Source organism: Rhinoderma darwinii (genome assembly GCF_050947455.1).
Source record: "Rhinoderma darwinii isolate aRhiDar2 chromosome 3 unlocalized genomic scaffold, aRhiDar2.hap1 SUPER_3_unloc_2, whole genome shotgun sequence".
Classification (NCBI taxonomy): Eukaryota; Metazoa; Chordata; class Amphibia; order Anura; family Rhinodermatidae; genus Rhinoderma; species Rhinoderma darwinii.
The window spans coordinates 197,165-219,141 of NW_027461745.1; the positions used below are offsets into that span (position 1 = coordinate 197,165).

The window sequence follows — 21,977 nt, forward strand, 5'->3', positions numbered from 1 at the left end:
ACCTGTAAGTGCTATTATCTGCTAGATCTGCCCTGGTCACCTGTAAGTGTTATTATTATCTGGTAGATCTGTCCCGGCCACCTGTAAGTGTTATTATTATCTGCTAGATCTGTCCCGGACACCTGTAAGTGCTATAATCGGCTAGATGTGCCCCGGTCACCTGTAAGTGCTATTATCTGCTAGATGTGCCCTGGTCACCTGTAAGTGTTATTATTATCTGGTAGATCTGTCCCGGCCACCTGTAAGTGCTATAATCGGCTAGATGTGCCCCGGTCACCTGTAAGTGCTATTATCTGCTAGATGTGTCCCGGTCACCTGTAAGTGTTATTATTATCTGCTAGATCTGTCCCGGCCACCTGTAAGTGTTATTATTATCTGGTAGATCTGTCCCGGCCACCTGTAAGTGTTATTATTGTGAAGTGGATGCCTCTAGGGGTAACAGTTCAGACAAGAAGCAGCAGACCACGCTAACCACAGAGCGAGGCCGTCAAGGTGGAGGGTGGTTAATGTTCTGGGGCGTTTTTCAGGATTCAGCCCCTTATTTCCTGTGAAGGGTCAAGGCTACAGCATACAAAATCACTTTGTTGGGGGCTCAGCAGTTTCCGGTATGACTGCGCCCCTGTTCACACAGCTCCATAACCCCATACAACACTTCTGGGATGAGTTGGAAGAAAACTTTGTAATTCAGACCTTCCTCACACATTCCTACAGACACCCCCAAATGTTGTGGTCGGGACAAGCAAACCATGTGATTTACAGACACGGCATTCTTCCTGGGACCTAGAAATGAATGGGGCCGCAATTCTCCCGTGGATTTTCGGGGGAATTGCGGCCGCAAAAGCGCGTTCGTGTGTACGAGACCTTACTCGGCACTAGAGGAATGTACTAATAAAGTGCTGAGTGTCATACAGACAGGCCAGCGGTCCTCACCTCTCCCTACGATCGACAGACGGCCTGCGCAGAACGTCCTGCCTCTGCTGAAGTTGCTGTTGCCGCTCCCTCTCCTTCCAGATCAGCAGGGTCTCCGGTCTGCGTCTCTCTTCTGTGGCCGGATCTGGTCGCGTGCTGGGCGGCAGGGGAGACGGCTCCGACCTGCGCGAGAGGATACAATATTAACGGACACGCACAGAGCAGGACGTGGGGAGCGGGGTCGATCTATAGATTACAGAGGACACAATAGTAGCCATGTCCCACAGAAAGTGACGTGATCACGTTATACACCGGCTGCAATCCCGCCAACACCAGCGCACGTACTGACATTGCACCAGAAGAGACGTTATGGGCTTGCCAAGCCCAGGATAGGTTATACAGGGGCCCCAACTGAGACTGATGCCCCAGGGCCCACATGCACATGGAGACAGCCCTGTGTGATAGCACGTAGCAACAGAAATATGTAGGGGGAATAATATAAAGGAACCCGGCTCAATGCAACCTGCATAGGAGGGACCTAATGATCCGTTCTAGTAATCTACTGCCCCAGTACAGGGATTATAAAGCTCCAAGGGTCACAACGATCCATTATCGAAATCTACTGCCCAAGAACAGGACGGATAAATCTCCACTCTGATTACGCAGCGATCCACACAATACTTTGCATGCTCCTTAGCGTTACACTACTTATTTTGTATAGGAAACGAGGTCATCATGGCAGCGCCGATCATATCAGACCCACTCACCCACAAACCAGGGTCCTGTCCTCCGGCCGAGGTGTGGAGTGTAAGTCCGGCTTCCTCTTCTCCTGTAACGGAGGACACACAGGTATATGTACAGGTTACTGGTCTACGTCACTACGCCCTGCACATATTCTCATGGGGGTGCAGTGACGTTATAATGTATGGGGGCGCCTGCGGACCCCCCCTGAGAGGACAGCAGCGTCACACACTCACCTGAGCGGTACCCATCATGTGAAGGCCCGGGTCACACCTCGAGTCCTCCTCCTCATTTGTGCTGCTGTCAATGAAATCCGGGTTCTCGTTCTCTCCATTTACTGCAACACAAACCGTGAAATCCGCAAATTATGAAGGGAAGTTGAGAAATAGAAAGGAGGGTGTTTGGAGCAGAAGGCCGGCACGCGGGGGCTCTAGAGGGCGACTGAAATGGTCCAAATGCCACCCAAAAATATGATTTGTTTGCCAAATGTTTAGACTAAAGTTGACCATACACATTAGAGGTAGGTCGGCCGACCTGGACGATTTCAGCGGGACTGGCAGACCATCTAATGTACATGGCGGTGCCCCCGACGGCAGACAGGCATCTAAAACGTATGGCCAGCTGGTGGTCTGACGCTGTACAATCGATAAGCATGTAACTTACCGGCACCATTGACCTTCTCTTTAAACGGTCGCGCATCCCGACCCAAACTGGAGACTCGGAAGGAGAGGTCGGAGTGCTCGTCTGCAGACTGAAACAGACAGGGAGGTTATAAAGTGAGACACCGGACAAGACGTCAGACATAAAGGGGTCACCTACATAGGAAGCATGATGTCATGTTAACTGGGACCCCCCCCCCCCCTGCTGCATAAACAGTATATGTCAGAGAGGAACCATGTACACGCTGGATCAGTATGGCAGGTCAGCAGGTCATGGACTGCAGTGGGGGAGGGGTGCACAGGTACTCGTAAGACCAGGGTGGAGATCACATGGATTCCCGAAGCAGAGATCCTAACAATTCAGTGTGTAAGAAGGGGTTCACTGGGGTGCATGTGGAGCATCATCTTCTGGGGCTGAGCCGCGGCTGTGATAAGGACAGGTACGCACCTCATTGCCGGACCACCGCTTGCTGCCGCTGTCCACGCTGTTAAATCCAGAATCAAGTCCCCCGAATGGCTGAGAATACAGATCATCGGTCAGGCTACAAGGAGAGAAGGCACAAGGTGAGGACGTGGGGAGCAGAAACACCCAGTATGGTATGGGGGTCCCGGACCCCGGTGAAGCGGATGCTGCATCCGAGCAGAATGTGAAGACAAAGCATCTTAAAATCTATTGCTCCCTGTTATCAGCCCTGTGAGGATACGCTGACTGTTTTCTTTATGGGGGTCAAATGCCCGATGAAGCCGCACGGGATCGTTTACTCACCACGTAGTAAAGCTGGTGGGGCGGCTCAGTTTTCCCGAGTCGGGCACCGGTTTACTGCAAGCTTCTATGTTCAAGTACTTAAATATGTGAACCTTCCCTTTAAGGCAGATCTAGAGCGGGAAAGACATTGAGAAGATTTAGTCGCTCCCACTTTGTGGGCAACATGAAGGGTGACGGGAGGGCGACAGCTTACCTGAGCGGGCGGGTACTGCAGGGGGTTGTTGTCCAGGACGATGCTCTGGAGGTGCCGTAAGTGGCGGTAACAGACAGGAATGCGGGCGACTCGGTTACAGGAGAAGTCCAGACGAGTCAGTGGCAGCTCGGAGATTTCTGAATAATACAAGATCACATGTCAAATAGACGCGGCCTCCTCTGCTCCTCCTGGATGTGAATTACAGGGCGACGCCAGAAAACGGCGCAATATTCCTAAACGCAAAGCGACTAAGGGTCCTAAATCACATGACGGATCAATAACGGACGTAGACGGCGATTACCCTCCGGCAGCGACGTCAGCTGATTCCTGCGCACATTTAACTCTCGCAGCGACTGCAGGGACCCCAACTGTGGCGGCAGCGACTGGAGCTCATTGCAGCTGATATCCTGTGAGAGAAACAAAAAGCAGAGTAACCCCCTACTCCAATACAGAAGAGAGAGCGAGGGAGAGAGGAGAAGTAAGAGAGTGAAGCAGCAGGGGGCGCTCTACCCCGTCACACGCAGCAGATCTACCAGGATTACACCGGAGTATTGAGCACTGGCTTTGGCCGAGATCATCAGACACAATTGTCATTGGCTTTAACTGCGACATACAAAGTCACGCTTAAAAAAACCTAAATCGCTGCTACGTGCACCCCCTCTGTATAACCGCTGACACGCTGGAGTCGCCATTGACCAGGGATCTAAGTGGTTAAAGAGGCTCTGTCACCAGATTTTGCAACCCCTATCTGCTATTGTAGCAGATCGGCGCTGCAATGTAGATTACAGTAACGTTTTTATTTTTTAAAAACGAGCATTTTTGGCCAAGTTATGACCATTTTTGTATTTATGCAAATTAGGCTTGCAAAAGTACAAGTGGGCGTGTTGAAAAGTAAAAGTCCAAGTGGGCGTGTATTATGTGCGTACATCGGGGCGTGTATTATGTGCGTACATCGGGGCGTGTATTATGTGCGTACATCGGGGCGTGTTTACTTCTTTTACTAGCTGGGCGTTCTGATGAGAAGTATCATCCACTTCTCTTCAGAACGCCCAGCTTCTGGCAGTGCAGATCTGTGACATCACTCACAGGTCCTGCATCGTGTCGGCCACATCGGCACCAGAGGCTTCAGTTGATTCTGCAGCAGCATCGGCGTTTGCAGGTAAGTCGATGTAGCTACTTACCTGCAAACGTTGATGCTGCTGCAGAATCATCTGTAGCCTCTGGTGCCGATGTGTCCTCGCTCGTCTGACACGATGCAGGACCTGTGAGTGACGTCACAGCGTGATCTCTCGAGAACACGCTGTGTCTGCACTGCCAGAAGCTGGGCGTTCTGAAGAGAAGTGGATGATACTTCTATACACAACGCCCAGCTAGTAAAAGTAGTAAACACGCCCCGATGTACGCACATAATACACGCCCAGTTGGACTTTTACTTTTAAACACGCCCAGTTGTACTTTTGCAAGCCTCATTTGCATAAATACAAAAATGGTCATAACTTGGCCAAAAATGCTCGTTTTCTAAAAATAAAAACGTTACTGTAATCTACATTGCAGCGCCGATCTGCTACAATAGCAGATAGGGGCTGCAAAATCTGGTGACAGAGCCTCTTTAAACATCCAGGAGCCATCAGCTGACAGACGCTGCGCTCCGCTCCTGATCTCGCTCCATACTTCCCCTGCGACTTCACTCATGTGTCAGATGTCAGCAACGGGAATAAAAATAAACACACAACCCTGAAAAACTCCATCTAATTCCTGGTTTTTTTAAGATGTGGGGGTCGTGTACCCCGGGGGCACGGCAGACACGCCAGGCAGCGCAGCAGACACAGTGACAGCAGGAAGCTACAGATTACACAATGACAGCATGGAGCAACATCCTCCCGTGATGACACTCCGGCCCGGAGACTGTACAGACTGCCACATAATGATCCCCGTACAGCAGGCGGCAGGGCCCAGCAGTCCCACATGAGGCGGCAGGGCCCAGCAGTCCCACAAGGGGAGGCAGGGCCCAGCAGTCCCACAAGGGGAGGCAGGGCCCAGCAGTCCCACATGAGGCGGCAGGGCCCAGCAGTCCCACATGAGGCGGCAGGGCCCAGCAGTCCCACATGAGGCGGCAGGGCCCAGCAGTCCCACATGAGGCGGCAGGGCCCAGCAGTCCCACATGAGGCGGCAGGGCCCAGCAGTCCCACATGAGGCGGCAGGGCCCAGCAGTCCCACATGAGGCGGCAGGGCCCAGCAGTCCCACAAGGGGCAGCATGAATAATGACACCATACAGGCCCCTCCACTGGTCACAAGATGTGTCTGACCCCAGCTCTCACCCCTGACACCCCATCAGGGTGGGTTGTGTTCACATGTTTATATGCAGTAAAGTAATTAGGGAATTGGAGGCGCTCGCAGGACATAGCACCGCACGTATTATGTGCTGTCGCCCCCATTACTGAATATCCCCTGATACAGAAGAGGGAGAGGGGTCATAAAAGGATCAAAATAGGTACAATCCTCCCTGTCTACACCGGGGTCTCCCCTGCGGGCACCACGGCCCTCACATCATCAGTGGCATGCTCACAGATTACACAACTCACCAGCTGCCGGAGACTGACCATGGCGCCCACCTCCTCCGGGATGGAGCTCAGCTTGTTGTTACTGGCAATGAGGACGGAGAGGGGCAAACGGCAGACGTGAGGGGGCAGAGAGGTCAGGAGGTTGCGGCTGTAGAGACAAGGACAAGGGTTAGAAAAATATACAGCGGGCGAGTGCCAGGGGCGACATCATAATTATCATCATCATCATCATCAACGGAGCCGCTCACCTTATGTTCAGGTACGTCAGGACCTGCAGGTTAGAAAAAGATGGAGGAAGAGTCCGCAGACAGTTGTGGTAGAGAGTCAGGGACTCCAGAGACACCAGATGACAGAGCTCCAGCGGCACCTCCGACAGACGATTCCTGGAGAGATCTGCGGACAACACCACATCACCTGACTACAGCAATACTGGCACTGCTACATCATAACAAGTATATACACAGACCAGACACTACACCATGTCATGTATATACACAGTCCAGATACTACACCGTGTCATGTATATACACAGTCCAGACACTACACCGTGTCATGTATATACACAGACCAGACACTACACCATGTCATGTATATACACAGTCCAGACACTACACCGTGTCATGTATATACACAGACCAGACACTACACCATGTCATGTATATACACAGTCCAGATACTACACCGTGTCATGTATATACACAGTCCAGACACTACACCGTGTCATGTATATACACAGACCAGACACTACACCATGTCATGTATATACACAGTCCAGACACTACACCATGTCATGTATATACACAGTCCAGATACTACACCGTGTCATGTATATACACAGTCCAGACACTACACCGTGTCATGTATATACACAGACCAGACACTACACCGTGTCATGTATATACACAGTCCAGACACTACACCATGTCATGTATATACACAGTCCAGACACTACACCATGTCATGTATATACACAGTCCAGACACTACACCGTGTCATGTATATACACAGTCCAGACACTACACCGTGTCATGTATATACACAGTCCAGACACTACACCGTGTCATGTATATACACAGTCCAGACACTACACCGTGTCATGTATATACACAGTCCAGACACTACACCGTGTCATGTATATACACAGTCCAGACACCACTACACCATGTCATGTATATACACAGTCCAGACACTACACCATGTCATGTATATACACAGTCCAGACACTACACCATGTCATGTATATACACAGTCCAGACACTACACCGTGTCATGTATATACACAGTCCAGACACCACTACACCATGTCATGTACATACACAGTCCAGACACTACACCATGTCATGTATATACACAGTCCAGACACTACACCATGTCATGTATATACACAGTCCAGACACCACTACACCGTGTCATGTATATACACAGTCCAGACACTACACCATGTCATGTATATACACAGTCCAGACACTACACCATGTCATGTATATACACAGTCCAGACACCACTACACCGTGTCATGTATATACACAGTCCAGACACTACACCATGTCATGTATATACACAGTCCAGACACCACTACACCATGTCATGTATATACACAGTCCAGACACTACACCATGTCATGTATATACACAGTCCAGACACTACACCATGTCATGTATATACACAGTCCAGACACCACTACACCGTGTCATGTATATACACAGTCCAGACACTACACCATGTCATGTATATACACAGTCCAGACACTACACCATGTCATGTATATACACAGTCCAGACACCACACCATGTCATGTATATACACAGTCCAGACACTACACCATGTCATGTATATACACAGTCCAGACACTACACCATGTCATGTATATACACAGTCCAGACACCACTACACCGTGTCATGTATATACACAGTCCAGACACTACACCATGTCATGTATATACACAGTCCAGACACTACACCATGTCATGTATATACACAGTCCAGACACTACACCATGTCATGTATATACACAGTCCAGACACTACACCATGTCATGTATATACACAGTCCAGACACCGCTACACCATGTCATGTATATACACAGTCCAGACACTACACCGTGTCATGTATATACACAGTCCAGACACTACACCATGTCATGTATATACACAGTCCAGACACTACACCATGTCATGTATATACACAGTCCAGACACCACTACACCATGTCATGTATATACACAGTCCAGACACTACACCATGTCATGTATATACACAGTCCAGACACTACACCATGTCATGTATATACACAGTCCAGACACCACTACACCATGTCATGTATATACACAGTCCAGACACTACACCATGTCATGTATATACACAGACCAGACACTACACCGTGTCATGTATATACACAGTCCAGACACCACTACACCATGTCATGTATATACACAGTCCAGACACTACACCATGTCATGTATATACACAGTCCAGACACCACTACACCATGTCATGTATATACACAGTCCAGACACTACACCATGTCATGTATATACACAGTCCAGACACCACTACACCATGTCATGTATATACACAGTCCAGACACCACTACACCATGTCATGTATATACACAGTCCAGACACTACACCATGTCATGTATATACACAGTCCAGACACCACTACACCATGTCATGTATATACACAGTCCAGACACCACTACACCATGTCATGTATATACACAGTCCAGACACCACTACACCATGTCATGTATATACACAGTCCAGACACCACTACACCATGTCATGTATATACACAGTCCAGACACCACACCATGTCATGTATATACACAGTCCAGACACTACACCATGTCATGTATATACACAGTCCAGACACTACACCGTGTCATGTACACAGTCCAGACACCACACCATGTCATGTATATACACAGTCCAGACACCACTACACCATGTCATGTATATACACAGTCCAGACACTACACCATATCATGTATATACACAGTCCAGACACTACACCATGTCATGTATATACACAGTCCAGACACTACACCATGTCATGTATATACACAGTCCAGACACCACTACACCATGTCATGTATATACACAGTCCAGACACTACATCATGTCATGTATATACACAGTCCAGACACCACTACACCATGTCATGTATATACACAGTCCAGACACTACACCATGTCATGTATATACACAGTCCAGACACTACACCATGTCATGTATATACACAGTCCAGACACCACTACACCATGTCATGTATATACACAGTCCAGACACCACTACACCATGTCATGTATATACACAGTCCAGACACCACTACACCATGTCATGTATATACACAGTCCAGACACTACACCATGTCATGTATATACACAGTCCAGACACTACACCATGTCATGTATATACACAGTCCAGACACTACACCGTGTCATGTATATACACAGTCCAGACACTACACCGTGTCATGTATATACACAGTCCAGACACTACACCGTGTCATGTATATACACAGTCCAGACACTACACCGTGTCATGTATATACACAGTCCAGACACTACACCGTGTCATGTATATACACAGTCCAGACACCACTACACCATGTCATGTATATACACAGACCAGACACCACTACACCATGTCATGTATATACACAGTCCAGACACCACTACACCATGTCATGTATATACACAGTCCAGACACCACTACACCATGTCATGTATATACACAGTCCAGACACTACACCATGTCATGTATATACACAGACCAGACACTACACCGTGTCATGTATATACACAGTCCAGACACTACACCATGTCATGTATATACACAGTCCAGACACCACTACACCATGTCATGTATATACACAGTCCAGACACCACTACACCATGTCATGTATATACACAGTCCAGACACTACACCATGTCATGTATATACACAGTCCAGACACTACACCGTGTCATGTATATACACAGTCCAGACACTACATCGTGTCATGTATATACACAGTCCAGACACTACACAGTGTCATGTATATACACAGTCCAGACACTACACCGTGTCATGTATATACACAGTCCAGACACTACATCGTGTCATGTATATACACAGTCCAGACACTACATCATGTCATGTATATACACAGTCCAGACACTACACCATGTCATGTATATACACAGTCCAGACACTACACCATGTCATGTATATACACAGACCAGACACTACACCATGTCATGTATATACACAGTCCAGACACCACTACACCATGTCATGTATATACACAGTCCAGACACTACACCATGTCATGTAAACACGCAGCTCAGACTCTGCTACATTGTGATTCTGTCATGCCCTTACGTGACCTCTGACCCCAGCTTTCACCCTCCCCCTCTCTGTCGCCTGCCCTCCCCCTGGTTTGTTGCTCTTGTCCTGGGTGTTGGCAGAGTGCGCCCATGCCTGCGGCTTAGAACGTGAGCCGTCATGTTACCTCGGTGTGGCACGGTGCCCAGCTAGTAATAAAGGGTCTATTGAGCGTGCTGGCGATGAATCAGAGGGGCGGCGATATAATAACCCTAATAAATGTTTGCATTGGGTCTGGCAGGAGGACGCGCAGCGTGGACTGGCACAGGGTTCCTCAGTGTATTAAGACTCTGATCATATATGTGATAAACCTACGACCTGCACACTCTTCCTATGTGAAATCTGACCCCCCCCCCCCCCCACACACACACAAGGTGGCACTGCCCGGTCCGCACATTGGTTCAGGGATTACTTGCCTCTGTAATGACTTATGCCGGGCAGACACGTTGTGCCCACATTTTCCTTCACACACAATAATAATTGTATGGGAAGGTTGTCATGGACTCCTGGTGCCCGCTGTTATGTGTCAGGCTGCCCTCAGGACACAGCAGTCGGCACAGTGACATCTGATCAGCAGATTTCTTTATAACACAGCGGGTGCAGGATGTGGTCTCATCACTCATCCGATTTACTTCTGCAAAAAGATGAGTGAAGAAGAGGGGGAGGGTGTGATCTGTGCCAGTAGCGGGAGGAGAGCGGCCCACTGACGAGACCTGGACATCACTGACCCGCTATGCGCTGCTCCTAGAGGAAAATAGAGCGGCCGCAAGCGGTCCATCAGCGGTGCAGCTCAGAGCCACAAGCGGCCCATCAGAGGAGCAGCCCAGAGCGGCCCATCAGAGGAGCGGTCCAGAGCCAAGAGCGGCCCATCAGAGGAGCGGTCCAGAGCCAAGAGCGGCCCATCAGAGGAGCGGTCCAGAGCCAAGAGCGGCCCATCAGAGGAGCGGCCCAGAGCCAAGTGCGGCCCATCAGAGGAGCGGTCCAGAGCCAAGAGCGGCTTATCAGCAGAGAAGCCAAGAGCGGCTCATCAGAGGAGCGGCCCAGAGCCAAGAGCGGCCCATCAGAGGAGCGGTCCAGAGCCAAGAGCGGCTTATCAGAGGAGCGGTCCAGAGCAAAGAGCAGCTAATCAGAGGAGGGGGTCCAGAGCCAAGAGCGGCTCATCAAAGAAGCTGCCCATCAAAAGGAGCGGTCCAGAGCCAAGTGCGGCTCATCAGAGGAGCGGACCATCAGAGGAGCGGCCCATCAGAGGAGCGGCCCAGAGCCAAGTGCGGCCCATCAGAGGAGCGGCCCAGAGCCAAGTGCGGTCCATCAGAGGAGCGGCCCAGAGCCAAGTGCGGCCAATCAGAGGAGCGGTCCAGAGCCAAGAGCGGCCCATCAGAGGAGCGGTCCAGAGCCAAGAGCGGCCCATGAGAGGAGCGGCCCAGAGCCAAGTGCGGCCCATCAGAGGAGCGGTCCAGAGCCACGAGCGGCTTATCAGCAGAGAAGCCAAGAGCGGCTCATCAGAGGAGCGGACCATCAGAGGAGCGGCCCAGAGCCAAGAGCGGCCCATCAGAGGAGCGGTCCAGAGCCAAGAGCGGCTTATCAGCAGAGAAGCCAAGTGCGGCTCATCAGAGGAGCGGCCCATCAGAGGAGCAGGCCAGAGCACAGAGCAGCTAATCAGAGGAGGGGGTCCAGAGCCAAGAGCGGCTCATCAAAGAAGCTGCCCATCAAAAGGAGCGGTCCAGAGCCAAGTGTGGCCCATCAGAGGAGCGGTCCAGAGCCAAGTGTGGCCCATCAGAGGAGAGGTCCAGAGCCAAGTGTGGCCCATCAGATGAGCGGCCCAGAGCCAAGTGCGGCCCATCAGAGGAGCGGCCCAGAGCCAAGAGCGGCTTATCAGCAGAGAAGCCAAGAGCAGCTCATCAGAGGAGCGGACCATCAGAGGAGCGGCCCAGAGCAAAGAGCGGCCCATCAGAGGAGCAGCCCAGAGCCAAGAGCGGCCCATCAGAGGAGCGGTCCAGAGCGGCCCATCAAAGGAGCGGCCCAGAGCCAAGTGTGGCCCATCAGAGGAGCGGTCCAGAGCCAAGTGCAGCCCATCAGAGGAGCGGTCCAGAGCCAAGTGCGGCCCATCAGAGGAGCGGTCCAGAGCCAAGTGCGGCCCATCAGAGGAGCGGTCCAGAGCGGCCCATCAAAGGAGCGGTCCAGAGCCAAGAGCGGGTTATCAGCAGAGAAGCCAAGAGCGGCTCATCAGAGGAGCGGACCATCAGAGGAGCGGCCCAGAGCCAAGAGCGGCCCATCAGAGGAGCGGTCCAGAGCCAAGAGCGGACCATCAGAGGAGCGGCCCAGAGCCAAGTGCGGCCCATCAGAGGAGCGGTCCAGAGCCAAGAGCGGCTTATCAGCAGAGAAGCCAAGAGCGGCTCATCAGAGGAGCGGCCCAGAGCCAAGAGCGGCCCATCAGAGGAGCGGTCCAGAGCCAAGAGCGGCTTATCAGAGGAGCGGTCCAGAGCAAAGAGCAGCTAATCAGAGGAGGGGGTCCAGAGCCAAGAGCGGCTCATCAAAGAAGCTGCCCATCAAAAGGAGCGGTCCAGAGCCAAGTGCGGCTCATCAGAGGAGCGGACCATCAGAGGAGCGGCCCATCAGAGGAGCGGCCCAGAGCCAAGTGCGGCCCATCAGAGGAGCGGCACAGAGCTAAGTGCGGTCCATCAGAGGAGCGGCCCAGAGCCAAGTGCGGCCAATCAGAGGAGCGGTCCAGAGCCAAGAGCGGCCCATCAGAGGAGCGGTCCAGAGCCAAGAGCGGCCCATGAGAGGAGCGGCCCAGAGCCAAGTGCGGCCCATCAGAGGAGCGGTCCAGAGCCACGAGCGGCTTATCAGCAGAGAAGCCAAGAGCGGCTCATCAGAGGAGCGGACCATCAGAGGAGCGGCCCAGAGCCAAGAGCGGCCCATCAGAGGAGCGGTCCAGAGCCAAGAGCGGCTTATCAGCAGAGAAGCCAAGTGCGGCTCATCAGAGGAGCAGGCCAGAGCACAGAGCAGCTAATCAGAGGAGGGGGTCCAGAGCCAAGAGCGGCTCATCAAAGAAGCTGCCCATCAAAAGGAGCGGTCCAGAGCCAAGTGTGGCCCATCAGAGGAGCGGTCCAGAGCCAAGTGTGGCCCATCAGAGGAGAGGTCCAGAGCCAAGTGTGGCCCATCAGATGAGCGGCCCAGAGCCAAGTGCGGCCCATCAGAGGAGCGGCCCAGAGCCAAGAGCGGCTTATCAGCAGAGAAGCCAAGAGCGGCTCATCAGAGGAGCGGACCATCAGAGGAGCGGCCCAGAGCAAAGAGCGGCCCATCAGAGGAGCAGCCCAGAGCCAAGAGCGGCCCATCAGAGGAGCGGTCCAGAGCGGCCCATCAAAGGAGCGGCCCAGAGCCAAGTGTGGCCCATCAGAGGAGCGGTCCAGAGCCAAGTGCAGCCCATCAGAGGAGCGGTCCAGAGCCAAGTGCGGCCCATCAGAGGAGCGGTCCAGAGCGGCCCATCAAAGGAGCGGTCCAGAGCCAAGAGCGGGTTATCAGCAGAGAAGCCAAGAGCGGCTCATCAGAGGAGCGGACCATCAGAGGAGCGGCCCAGAGCCAAGAGCGGCCCATCAGAGGAGCGGCCCAGAGCGGCCCATCAGAGGAGCGGCCCAGAGCCAAGAGCGGCCCATCAGAGGAGCGGTCCAGAGCCAAGAGCGGCTTATCAGCAGAGAAGCCAAGTGCGGCTCATCAGAGGAGTAGACCATCAGAGGAGCGGCCCATCAGAGGAGCAGGCCAGAGCAAAGAGCAGCTAATCAGAGGAGAGGGTCCAGAGCCAAGAGCGGCTCATCAAAGAAGCTGCCCAGAGCGGCCCATCAAAGGAGCGGTCCAGAGCCAAGTGCGGCCCATCAGAGGAGCGGCCCAGAGCCAAGTGCGGCCCATCAGAGGAGCGGCCCAGAGCCAAGTGCGGCCCATCAGAGGAGCGGCCCAGAGCCAAGTGCGGCCCATCAGAGGAGCGGCCCAGAGCCAAGTGCGGCCCATCAGAGGAGCGGCCCAGAGCCAAGTGCGGCCCATCAGAGGAGCGGCCCAGAGCCAAGTGCGGCCCATCAGAGGAGCGGCCCAGAGCCAAGTGCGGCCCATCAGAGGAGCGGCCCAGAGCCAAGAGCGGCTTATCAGCAGAGAAGCCAAGAGCGGCTCATCAGAGGAGCGGACCATCAGAGGAGCGGCCCAGAGCCAAGAGCGGCCCATCTGAGGAGCGGCCCAGAGCCAAGAGCAGCCCATCAGAGGAGCGGCCCAGAGCCAAGAGCGGCTTATCAGCAGAGAAGCCAAGAGCGGCTCATCAGAGGAGCGGCCCAGAGCCAAGAGCGGCCCATCAGAGGAGCGGTCCAGAGCCAAGAGCGGTTTATCAGAGGAGCGGTCCAGAGCAAAGAGCAGCTAATCAGAGGAGGGGGTCCAGAGCCAAGAGCGGCTCATCAAAGAAGCTGCCCATCAAAAGGAGCGGTCCAGAGCCAAGTGCGGCTCATCAGAGGAGCGGACCATCAGAGGAGCGGCCCATCAGAGGAGCGGCCCAGAGCCAAGTGCGGCCCATCAGAGGAGCGGCCCAGAGCCAAGTGCGGTCCATCAGAGGAGCGGCCCAGAGCCAAGTGCGGCCAATCAGAGGAGCGGTCCAGAGCCAAGAGCGGCCCATCAGAGGAGCGGTCCAGAGCCAAGAGCGGCCCATGAGAGGAGCGGCCCAGAGCCAAGTGCGGCCCATCAGAGGAGCGGTCCAGAGCCACGAGCGGCTTATCAGCAGAGAAGCCAAGAGCGGCTCATCAGAGGAGCGGACCATCAGAGGAGCGGCCCAGAGCCAAGAGCGGCCCATCAGAGGAGCGGTCCAGAGCCAAGAGCGGCTTATCAGCAGAGAAGCCAAGTGCGGCTCATCAGAGGAGCAGGCCAGAGCACAGAGCAGCTAATCAGAGGAGGGGGTCCAGAGCCAAGAGCGGCTCATCAAAGAAGCTGCCCATCAAAAGGAGCGGTCCAGAGCCAAGTGTGGCCCATCAGAGGAGCGGTCCAGAGCCAAGTGTGGCCCATCAGAGGAGAGGTCCAGAGCCAAGTGTGGCCCATCAGATGAGCGGCCCAGAGCCAAGAGCGGCTTATCAGCAGAGAAGCCAAGAGCGGCTCATCAGAGGAGCGGACCATCAGAGGAGCGGCCCAGAGCAAAGAGCGGCCCATCAGAGGAGCAGCCCAGAGCCAAGAGCGGCCCATCAGAGGAGCGGTCCAGAGCGGCCCATCAAAGGAGCGGCCCAGAGCCAAGTGTGGCCCATCAGAGGAGCGGTCCAGAGCCAAGTGCAGCCCATCAGAGGAGCGGTCCAGAGCCAAGTGCAGCCCATCAGAGGAGCGGTCCAGAGCCAAGTGCGGCCCATCAGAGGAGCGGTCCAGAGCGGCCCATCAAAGGAGCGGTCCAGAGCCAAGAGCGGGTTATCAGCAGAGAAGCCAAGAGCGGCTCATCAGAGGAGCGGACCATCAGAGGAGCGGCCCAGAGCCAAGAGCGGCCCATCAGAGGAGCGGCCCAGAGCCAAGAGCGGCCCATCAGAGGAGCGGCCCAGAGCCAAGAGCGGCCCATCAGAGGAGCGGTCCAGAGCCAAGAGCGGCTTATCAGCAGAGAAGCCAAGTGCGGCTCATCAGAGGAGTAGACCATCAGAGGAGCGGCCCATCAGAGGAGCAGGCCAGAGCAAAGAGCAGCTAATCAGAGGAGAGGGTCCAGAGCCAAGAGCGGCTCATCAAAGAAGCTGCCCAGAGCGGCCCATCAAAGGAGCGGTCCAGAGCCAAGTGCGGCCCATCAGAGGAGCGGTCCAGAGCCAAGTGCGGCCCATCAGAGGAGCGGCCCAGAGCCAAGTGCGGCCCATCAGAGGAGCGGCCCAGAGCCAAGTGCGGCCCATCAGAGGAGCGGCCCAGAGCCAAGTGCGGCCCATCAGAGGAGCGGCCCAGAGCCAAGTGCGGCCCATCAGAGGAGCGGCCCAGAGCCAAGTGCGGCCCATCAGAGGAGCGGCCCAGAGCCAAGAGCGGCTTATCAGCAGAGAAGCCAAGAGCGGCTCATCAGAGGAGCGGACCATCAGAGGAGCGGCCCAGAGCCAAGAGCGGCCCATCTGAGGAGCGGCCCAGAGCCAAGAGCAGCCCATCAGAGGAGCGGCCCAGAGCCAAGAGCGGCCCATCAGAGGAGTGGCCCATCAGAGGAGCGGCCCATCAGAGGAGCGGCCCATCAGAGGAGCGGCCCATCAGCAGAAAAGCCAAGAGCGGCCCATCAGCAGAGAAGCAGGAGCACAAGTCAAAAACAAATCCATCATCCCCCATATCAGAGCAGCAGGACTCCGGGAGGATAAATCATGACAGGGAATGTATACAGAGAGGAGCGCAGCGGATGTGACCGTCAGGAGTATAACTCCCACCCTGGGATCTGCAGCTCACACTGTGCAGAAAACTCAGGAGAAAACTGCAACCAGCTGTCAGCTTATGTAACCAACGTCCCTACCAGCCCTAGACTAAGAGCACCAGGCACCATGTCAGGGTCCACAACCCCCAGTGTCCACACCACCAGAGGGAGCACAACCCCCAGTGTCCACACCACCAGAGGGAGCACACCCCCAGTGTCCACACCACCAGAGGGAGCACAACCCCCAGTGTCCACACCACCAGAGGGAGCACAACCCCCAGTGTCCACACCACCAGAGGGAGCACAACCCCCAGTGTCCACATCACCAGAGGGAGCACAACCCCCAGCATATCATATTTAGACCCCAAGACACCATGAGGGGGAGCACAACCTCCAGAACCACATGAAAGGGAGCACAACCCCCAGCGTCCAGGCACTGCCAGAGTCTCGGGCTGATTGCAGATTATCAGCTTTCAGCACATCCGGAGTTCACACAATCCTCAATCAAGGATTTCCTTAACAACTCAGGGACACCGACCCCAGAAACAACTCCAGGATGAGGAGGAATTGTCCCTCTATAAACCGTCCAACAACTTCCCCAAAAGACAGGTGCTCCAGAGTAACCCCGGCCAGTGCTCCTCAGTATAGCAGATGAGCCACAATCAGTCACACGTGTGGAGGGAAATGTTGAGTGGAGGGAAATGTTGAGTGGAGGGAAATGTTCCGGGAGGTAATGTAGATACGCGACATATAGAACACTAAACGGCTGATAACAGAGGACAATAGATTGCCATCATTAGTTGTCCCCAATGGAGCACACAGTCTCAAACACCAGCGCTGCAAATAAACAGAACGAACGGCCAGCCACCGTAATCACAGCCGAGCCACTGTGATAGTCACCGCCCAGACACCGCGATCACAGCCGAGACACCGTGATCGTCACCGCCCAGACACCGTGATCGTCACCGCCCAGACCCCGTGATCACAGCAGAGCCACCGTGATCGTCACCGCCCAGACACCGTGATCACAGCCGAGACACCGTGAACGTCACCGCCCAGACACCGTGATCACAGCCGAGTTACCGTGATAGTCACCGCCCAGACACCGTGATCACAGCCGAGTTACCGTGATAGTCACCGCCCAGACACCGTGATCACAGCCGAGTTACCGTGATAGTCACCGCCCAGACACCGTGATCACAACAGAGCCACCATGATCGTCACCGCCCAGACACCGTGATCGTCACCGCCCAGACACCGTGATCGTCACCGCCCAGACACCGTGATCGTCTCCGCCCAGACACCGTGATCGTCACCGCCCAGACACCGTGATCGTCACCGCCCAGACACCGTGATCGTCCAGACACCGTGATCGTCACCGGCCAGACACCGTGATCGTCACCGGCCAGACACCGTGATCGTCACCGGCCAGACACCGTGATGACCCCTGAGATGACCTCCCCCAAACCACCGTGATGATTACCCACGAGCCTCCATGATCACCGCCGAGCCACTCTGATGTGCTGTGTGGTGTCGGTACACGTGTCAAATGAATTCCATTGATAAAGATCGCTCACGGATGCGGAGACCCCCCTGCACAATACACGGAGACCCCCCCGCCGTACAATGGTCCCTCATTACAGAGCACTGACGGGAGATACGACAGGTGTGAGAAATGTTGCGGCCGGCAGCAGGTCTCCACTTATATCCGCTGTATGATCAGAGTACAGAGAGCTGCCGGCTATGAAACAACAGCCTAAGGAGAAAGGAAAGGTAATAGAGTGGTCCGCCGATCCCCCCCGCTCTATATGGAGTAACAGTCGTGTCCCCGCATTACATAGAGAGGGGAGACGTTCATCTGATGATACCAGTCTCGGAGGGCCCAGGGAGACCCCCATTATTAGCAGCCGTCATCTCTCCTGCTCGGCACAAAGGCAAAACTTCCCTTGATAACCCCCAGCTGGAGATGAGATCACCGCGCCCCACGTGCCCTGGTACCACACACTGCCGGGATGTCATCACTATACACCCGGGCGCTGCCAGCGCGGATCACACACAATGGAGCAAAATAATTACAGAATATCTGCACAAGTCATAGAGGATCGGTGGGGGTCCAGGGTCTGAGACCACCACCACCAATTTGGCCCACTATGCTATCTAATGCCCAGCACCCCCAGGAGAGGAACTTACTATCACTTTCATGGGGTGCACAGCGACCTCTTCTACCCTGTGTGTGATCCCACAGTACATCCACTCCTGTCCCCCAATCAAATCATTCTCTCGCTCTGTCCCCTCATCTCCTCGTACTTTTCCCCCCCTCACCTCCTCGTACTTTTCCCCCCCTCACCTCCTCGTACTTTTCCCCTTCACCTCCTCGTACTTTTCCCCCCTCACCTCCTCGTACTTTTCCCCCTTCATCTCCTCGTACTTTTCCCCCTTCATCTCCTCGTACTTTTCCCCTTCACCTCCTCGTACTTTTCCCCTTCACCTCCTCGTACTTTTCCCCTTCACCTCCTCGTACTTTTCCCCCTCACCTCCTCGTACTTTTCCCCCCTCATCTCCTCGTACTTTTCCCCCCTCATCTCCTCGTACTTTTCCCCCCTCACCTCCTCGTACTTTTCCCCCTTCACCTCCTCGTACTTTTCCCCCTCATCTCCTCGTACTTTTCCCCCTTCACCTCCTCGTACTTTCCCCCTCATCTCCTCGTACTTTTCCCCTTCACCTCCTCGTACTTTTCCCCCTCATCTCCTCGTACTTTTCCCCTTCACCTCCTCGTACTTTTCCCCTTCATCTCCTCGTACTTTTTTCCCCTTCATCTCCTCGTACTTTTCCCCCCTCATCTCCTCGTACTTTTCCCCCTTCATCTCCTCGTACTTTTCCCCCCTCATCTCCTCGTACTTTTCCCCTTCATCTCCTCGTACTTTTCCCCTTCATCTCCTCGTACTTTTCCCCCTTCACCTCCTCGTACTTTTCCCCCTCACCTCCTCGTACTTTCCCCCCTCACCTCCTCGTACTTTTTTCCCCTTCATCTCCTCGTACTTTTCCCCCCTCATCTCCTCGTACTTTTCCCCCCTCACCTCCTCGTACTTTTCCCCCCTCATCTCCTCGTACTTTTCCCTCACCTCCTCGTACTTTTCCCCTTCACCTCCTCGTACTTTTCCCCCTTCACCTCCTCGTACTTTTCCCCCTCATCTCCTCGTACTTTTCCCCCTTCATCTCCTCGTACTTTTCCCCCCTCATCTCCTCGTACTTTTCCCCTCATCTCCTCGTACTTTTCCCCCTTCATCTCCTCGTACTTTTCCCCCTCACCTCCTCGTACTTTTCCCCTTCACCTCCTCGTACTTTTCCCCCTCGTCTCCTCGTACTTTCCCCCCTCATCTCCTCGTACTTTTTTCCCCTTCATCTCCTCGTACTTTTCCCTTCACCTCCTCGTACTTTTCCCCCTTCATCTCCTCGTACTTTTCCCCCTTCATCTCCTCGTACTTTTCCCCCTTCATCTCCTCGTACTTTTCCCCCTTCACCTCCTCGTACTTTTCCCCCTCATCTCCTCGTACTTTTCCCCCTCATCTCCTCGTACTTTTCCCCCTCATCTCCTCGTACTTTTCCCCCTTCACCTCCTCGTACTTTTCCCCCTCATCTCCTCGTACTTTTCCCCCTTCATCTCCTCGTACTTTTCCCCCTTCACCTCCTCGTACTTTTCCCCCTCATCTCCTCGTACTTTTCCCCCTTCATCTCCTCGTACTTTTCCCCCTTCACCTCCTCGTACTTTTCCCCCCTCATCTCCTCGTACTTTTCCCCCTTCATCTCCTCGTACTTTTCCCCTCATCTCCTCGTACTTTTCCCCCTTCATCTCCTCGTACTTTTCCCCTCACCACCTCGTACTTTTCCCCCTCATCTCCTCGTACTTTTCCCCCTTCACCTCCTCGTACTTTTCCCCCTCGTCTCCTCGTACTTTTCCCCCTCATCTCCTCGTACTTTTCCCCTTCACCTCCTCGTACTTTTCCCCCCTCACCTCCTCGTACTTTTCCCCTCATCTCCTCGTACTTTTCCCCTTCACCTCCTCGTACTTTTCCCCCCTCACCTCCTCGTACTTTTCCCCTCATCTCCTCGTACTTTTCCCCTTCACCTCCTCGTACTTTTCCCCTTCACCTCCTCGTACTTTTCCCCCTCACCTCCTCGTACTTTCCCCCCTCATCTCCTCGTACTTTTCCCCTCATCTCCTCGGACTTTTCCCCCCTCATCTCCTCGTACTTTTCCCCCTTCATCTCCTCGTACTTTTCCCCTCATCTCCTCGGACTTTTCCCCCCTCGTCTCCTCGTACTTTTCCCCCATCTCCTCGTACTTTTCCCCTCATCTCCTCGTACTTTTCCCCTCACCTCCTCGTACTTTTCCCCCTCATCTCCTCGTACTTTCCCCCCTCATCTCCTCGGACTTTTCCCCCCTCATCTCCTCGTACTTTTCCCCCTTCATCTCCTCGTACTTTTCCCCTCATCTCCTCGTACTTTTCCCCCCTCGTCTCCTCGTACTTTTCCCCCCATCTCCTCGTACTTTTCCCCTCATCTCCTCGTACTTTTCCCCTCACCTCCTCGTACTTTTCCCCCTCACCTCCTCGTACTTTCCCCCCTCATCTCCTCGTACTTTTCCCCTCACCTCCTCGTACTTTTCCCCCTCACCTCCTCGTACTTTCCCCCTTCATCTCCTCGTACTTTTCCCCTCATCTCCTCGGACTTTTCCCCCCTCATCTCCTCGTACTTTTCCCCCTTCATCTCCTCGTACTTTTCCCCTCATCTCCTCGGACTTTTCCCCCCTCGTCTCCTCGTACTTTTCCCCCCATCTCCTCGTACTTTTCCCCTCATCTCCTCGTACTTTCCCCCCTCATCTCCTCGTACTTTTTTCCCCTTCATCTCCTCGTACTTTTCCCCCCTCATCTCCTCGTACTTTTCCCCCCTCACCTCCTCGTACTTTTCCCCCTTCATCTCCTCGTACTTTTCCCCTCACCACCTCGTACTTTCCCCCCTCATCTCCTCGTACTTTTCCCCCCTCTCCTCCTCGTACTTTTCCCCTTCATCTCCTCATTCTCTCCTCTAGGTCTCACCCGCTCGTGTGACGTCTGTCAGGTCGCTGTTACGGGCGCTCCCGGGAAGTTCCTTCATGCGGCGGCCGGACAGGTTGAGCACCCCGGTACTAGCCGCCTCCTCCAGGGCCTTTTCCAGACTCCTCCGGCCGCCGAGCCCCGTGTAGGGTTCACTTGGAAACAATCCGGGGTCTCCGTCCCCTCCGCCGCCTTCGTCGTCATCGTTACCCGCCGCCATTGAGAACGGAAAGAGTCGGGACTGAACCGCTGCTAAGCGACAGCCAATGATAGCGCGTCCCTGAGTAGGAGCACGAAATCCATCCAATCAGTAAGA

At 54.2% G+C, this 21,977-nt stretch overlaps 1 protein-coding gene across 2 annotated transcripts in view; it reads right to left on the reverse strand.

Moving 5' to 3' along the window:
* The window catches only part of LRCH4 (leucine rich repeats and calponin homology domain containing 4), a 38,309-nt gene extending 16,332 nt beyond the window's left edge, over positions 1 to 21,977 (reverse strand). For both annotated transcript variants that reach the window (XM_075847341.1, XM_075847340.1), the window contains exons 1-11: positions 21,665 to 21,977; positions 6,079 to 6,223; positions 5,852 to 5,978; positions 3,570 to 3,675; positions 3,269 to 3,405; positions 3,076 to 3,185; positions 2,758 to 2,851; positions 2,314 to 2,401; positions 1,887 to 1,987; positions 1,677 to 1,738; positions 931 to 1,092 (exon numbers count right to left, since the gene is read on the reverse strand). In XM_075847341.1, the coding sequence (XP_075703456.1) occupies positions 931 to 1,092; positions 1,677 to 1,738; positions 1,887 to 1,987; positions 2,314 to 2,401; positions 2,758 to 2,851; positions 3,076 to 3,185; positions 3,269 to 3,405; positions 3,570 to 3,675; positions 5,852 to 5,978; positions 6,079 to 6,223; positions 21,665 to 21,881 (1,349 nt within the window). In that variant the 5' untranslated portion in view covers positions 21,882 to 21,977. The remainder of the gene's footprint in view (positions 1 to 930; positions 1,093 to 1,676; positions 1,739 to 1,886; positions 1,988 to 2,313; positions 2,402 to 2,757; positions 2,852 to 3,075; positions 3,186 to 3,268; positions 3,406 to 3,569; positions 3,676 to 5,851; positions 5,979 to 6,078; positions 6,224 to 21,664) is intronic.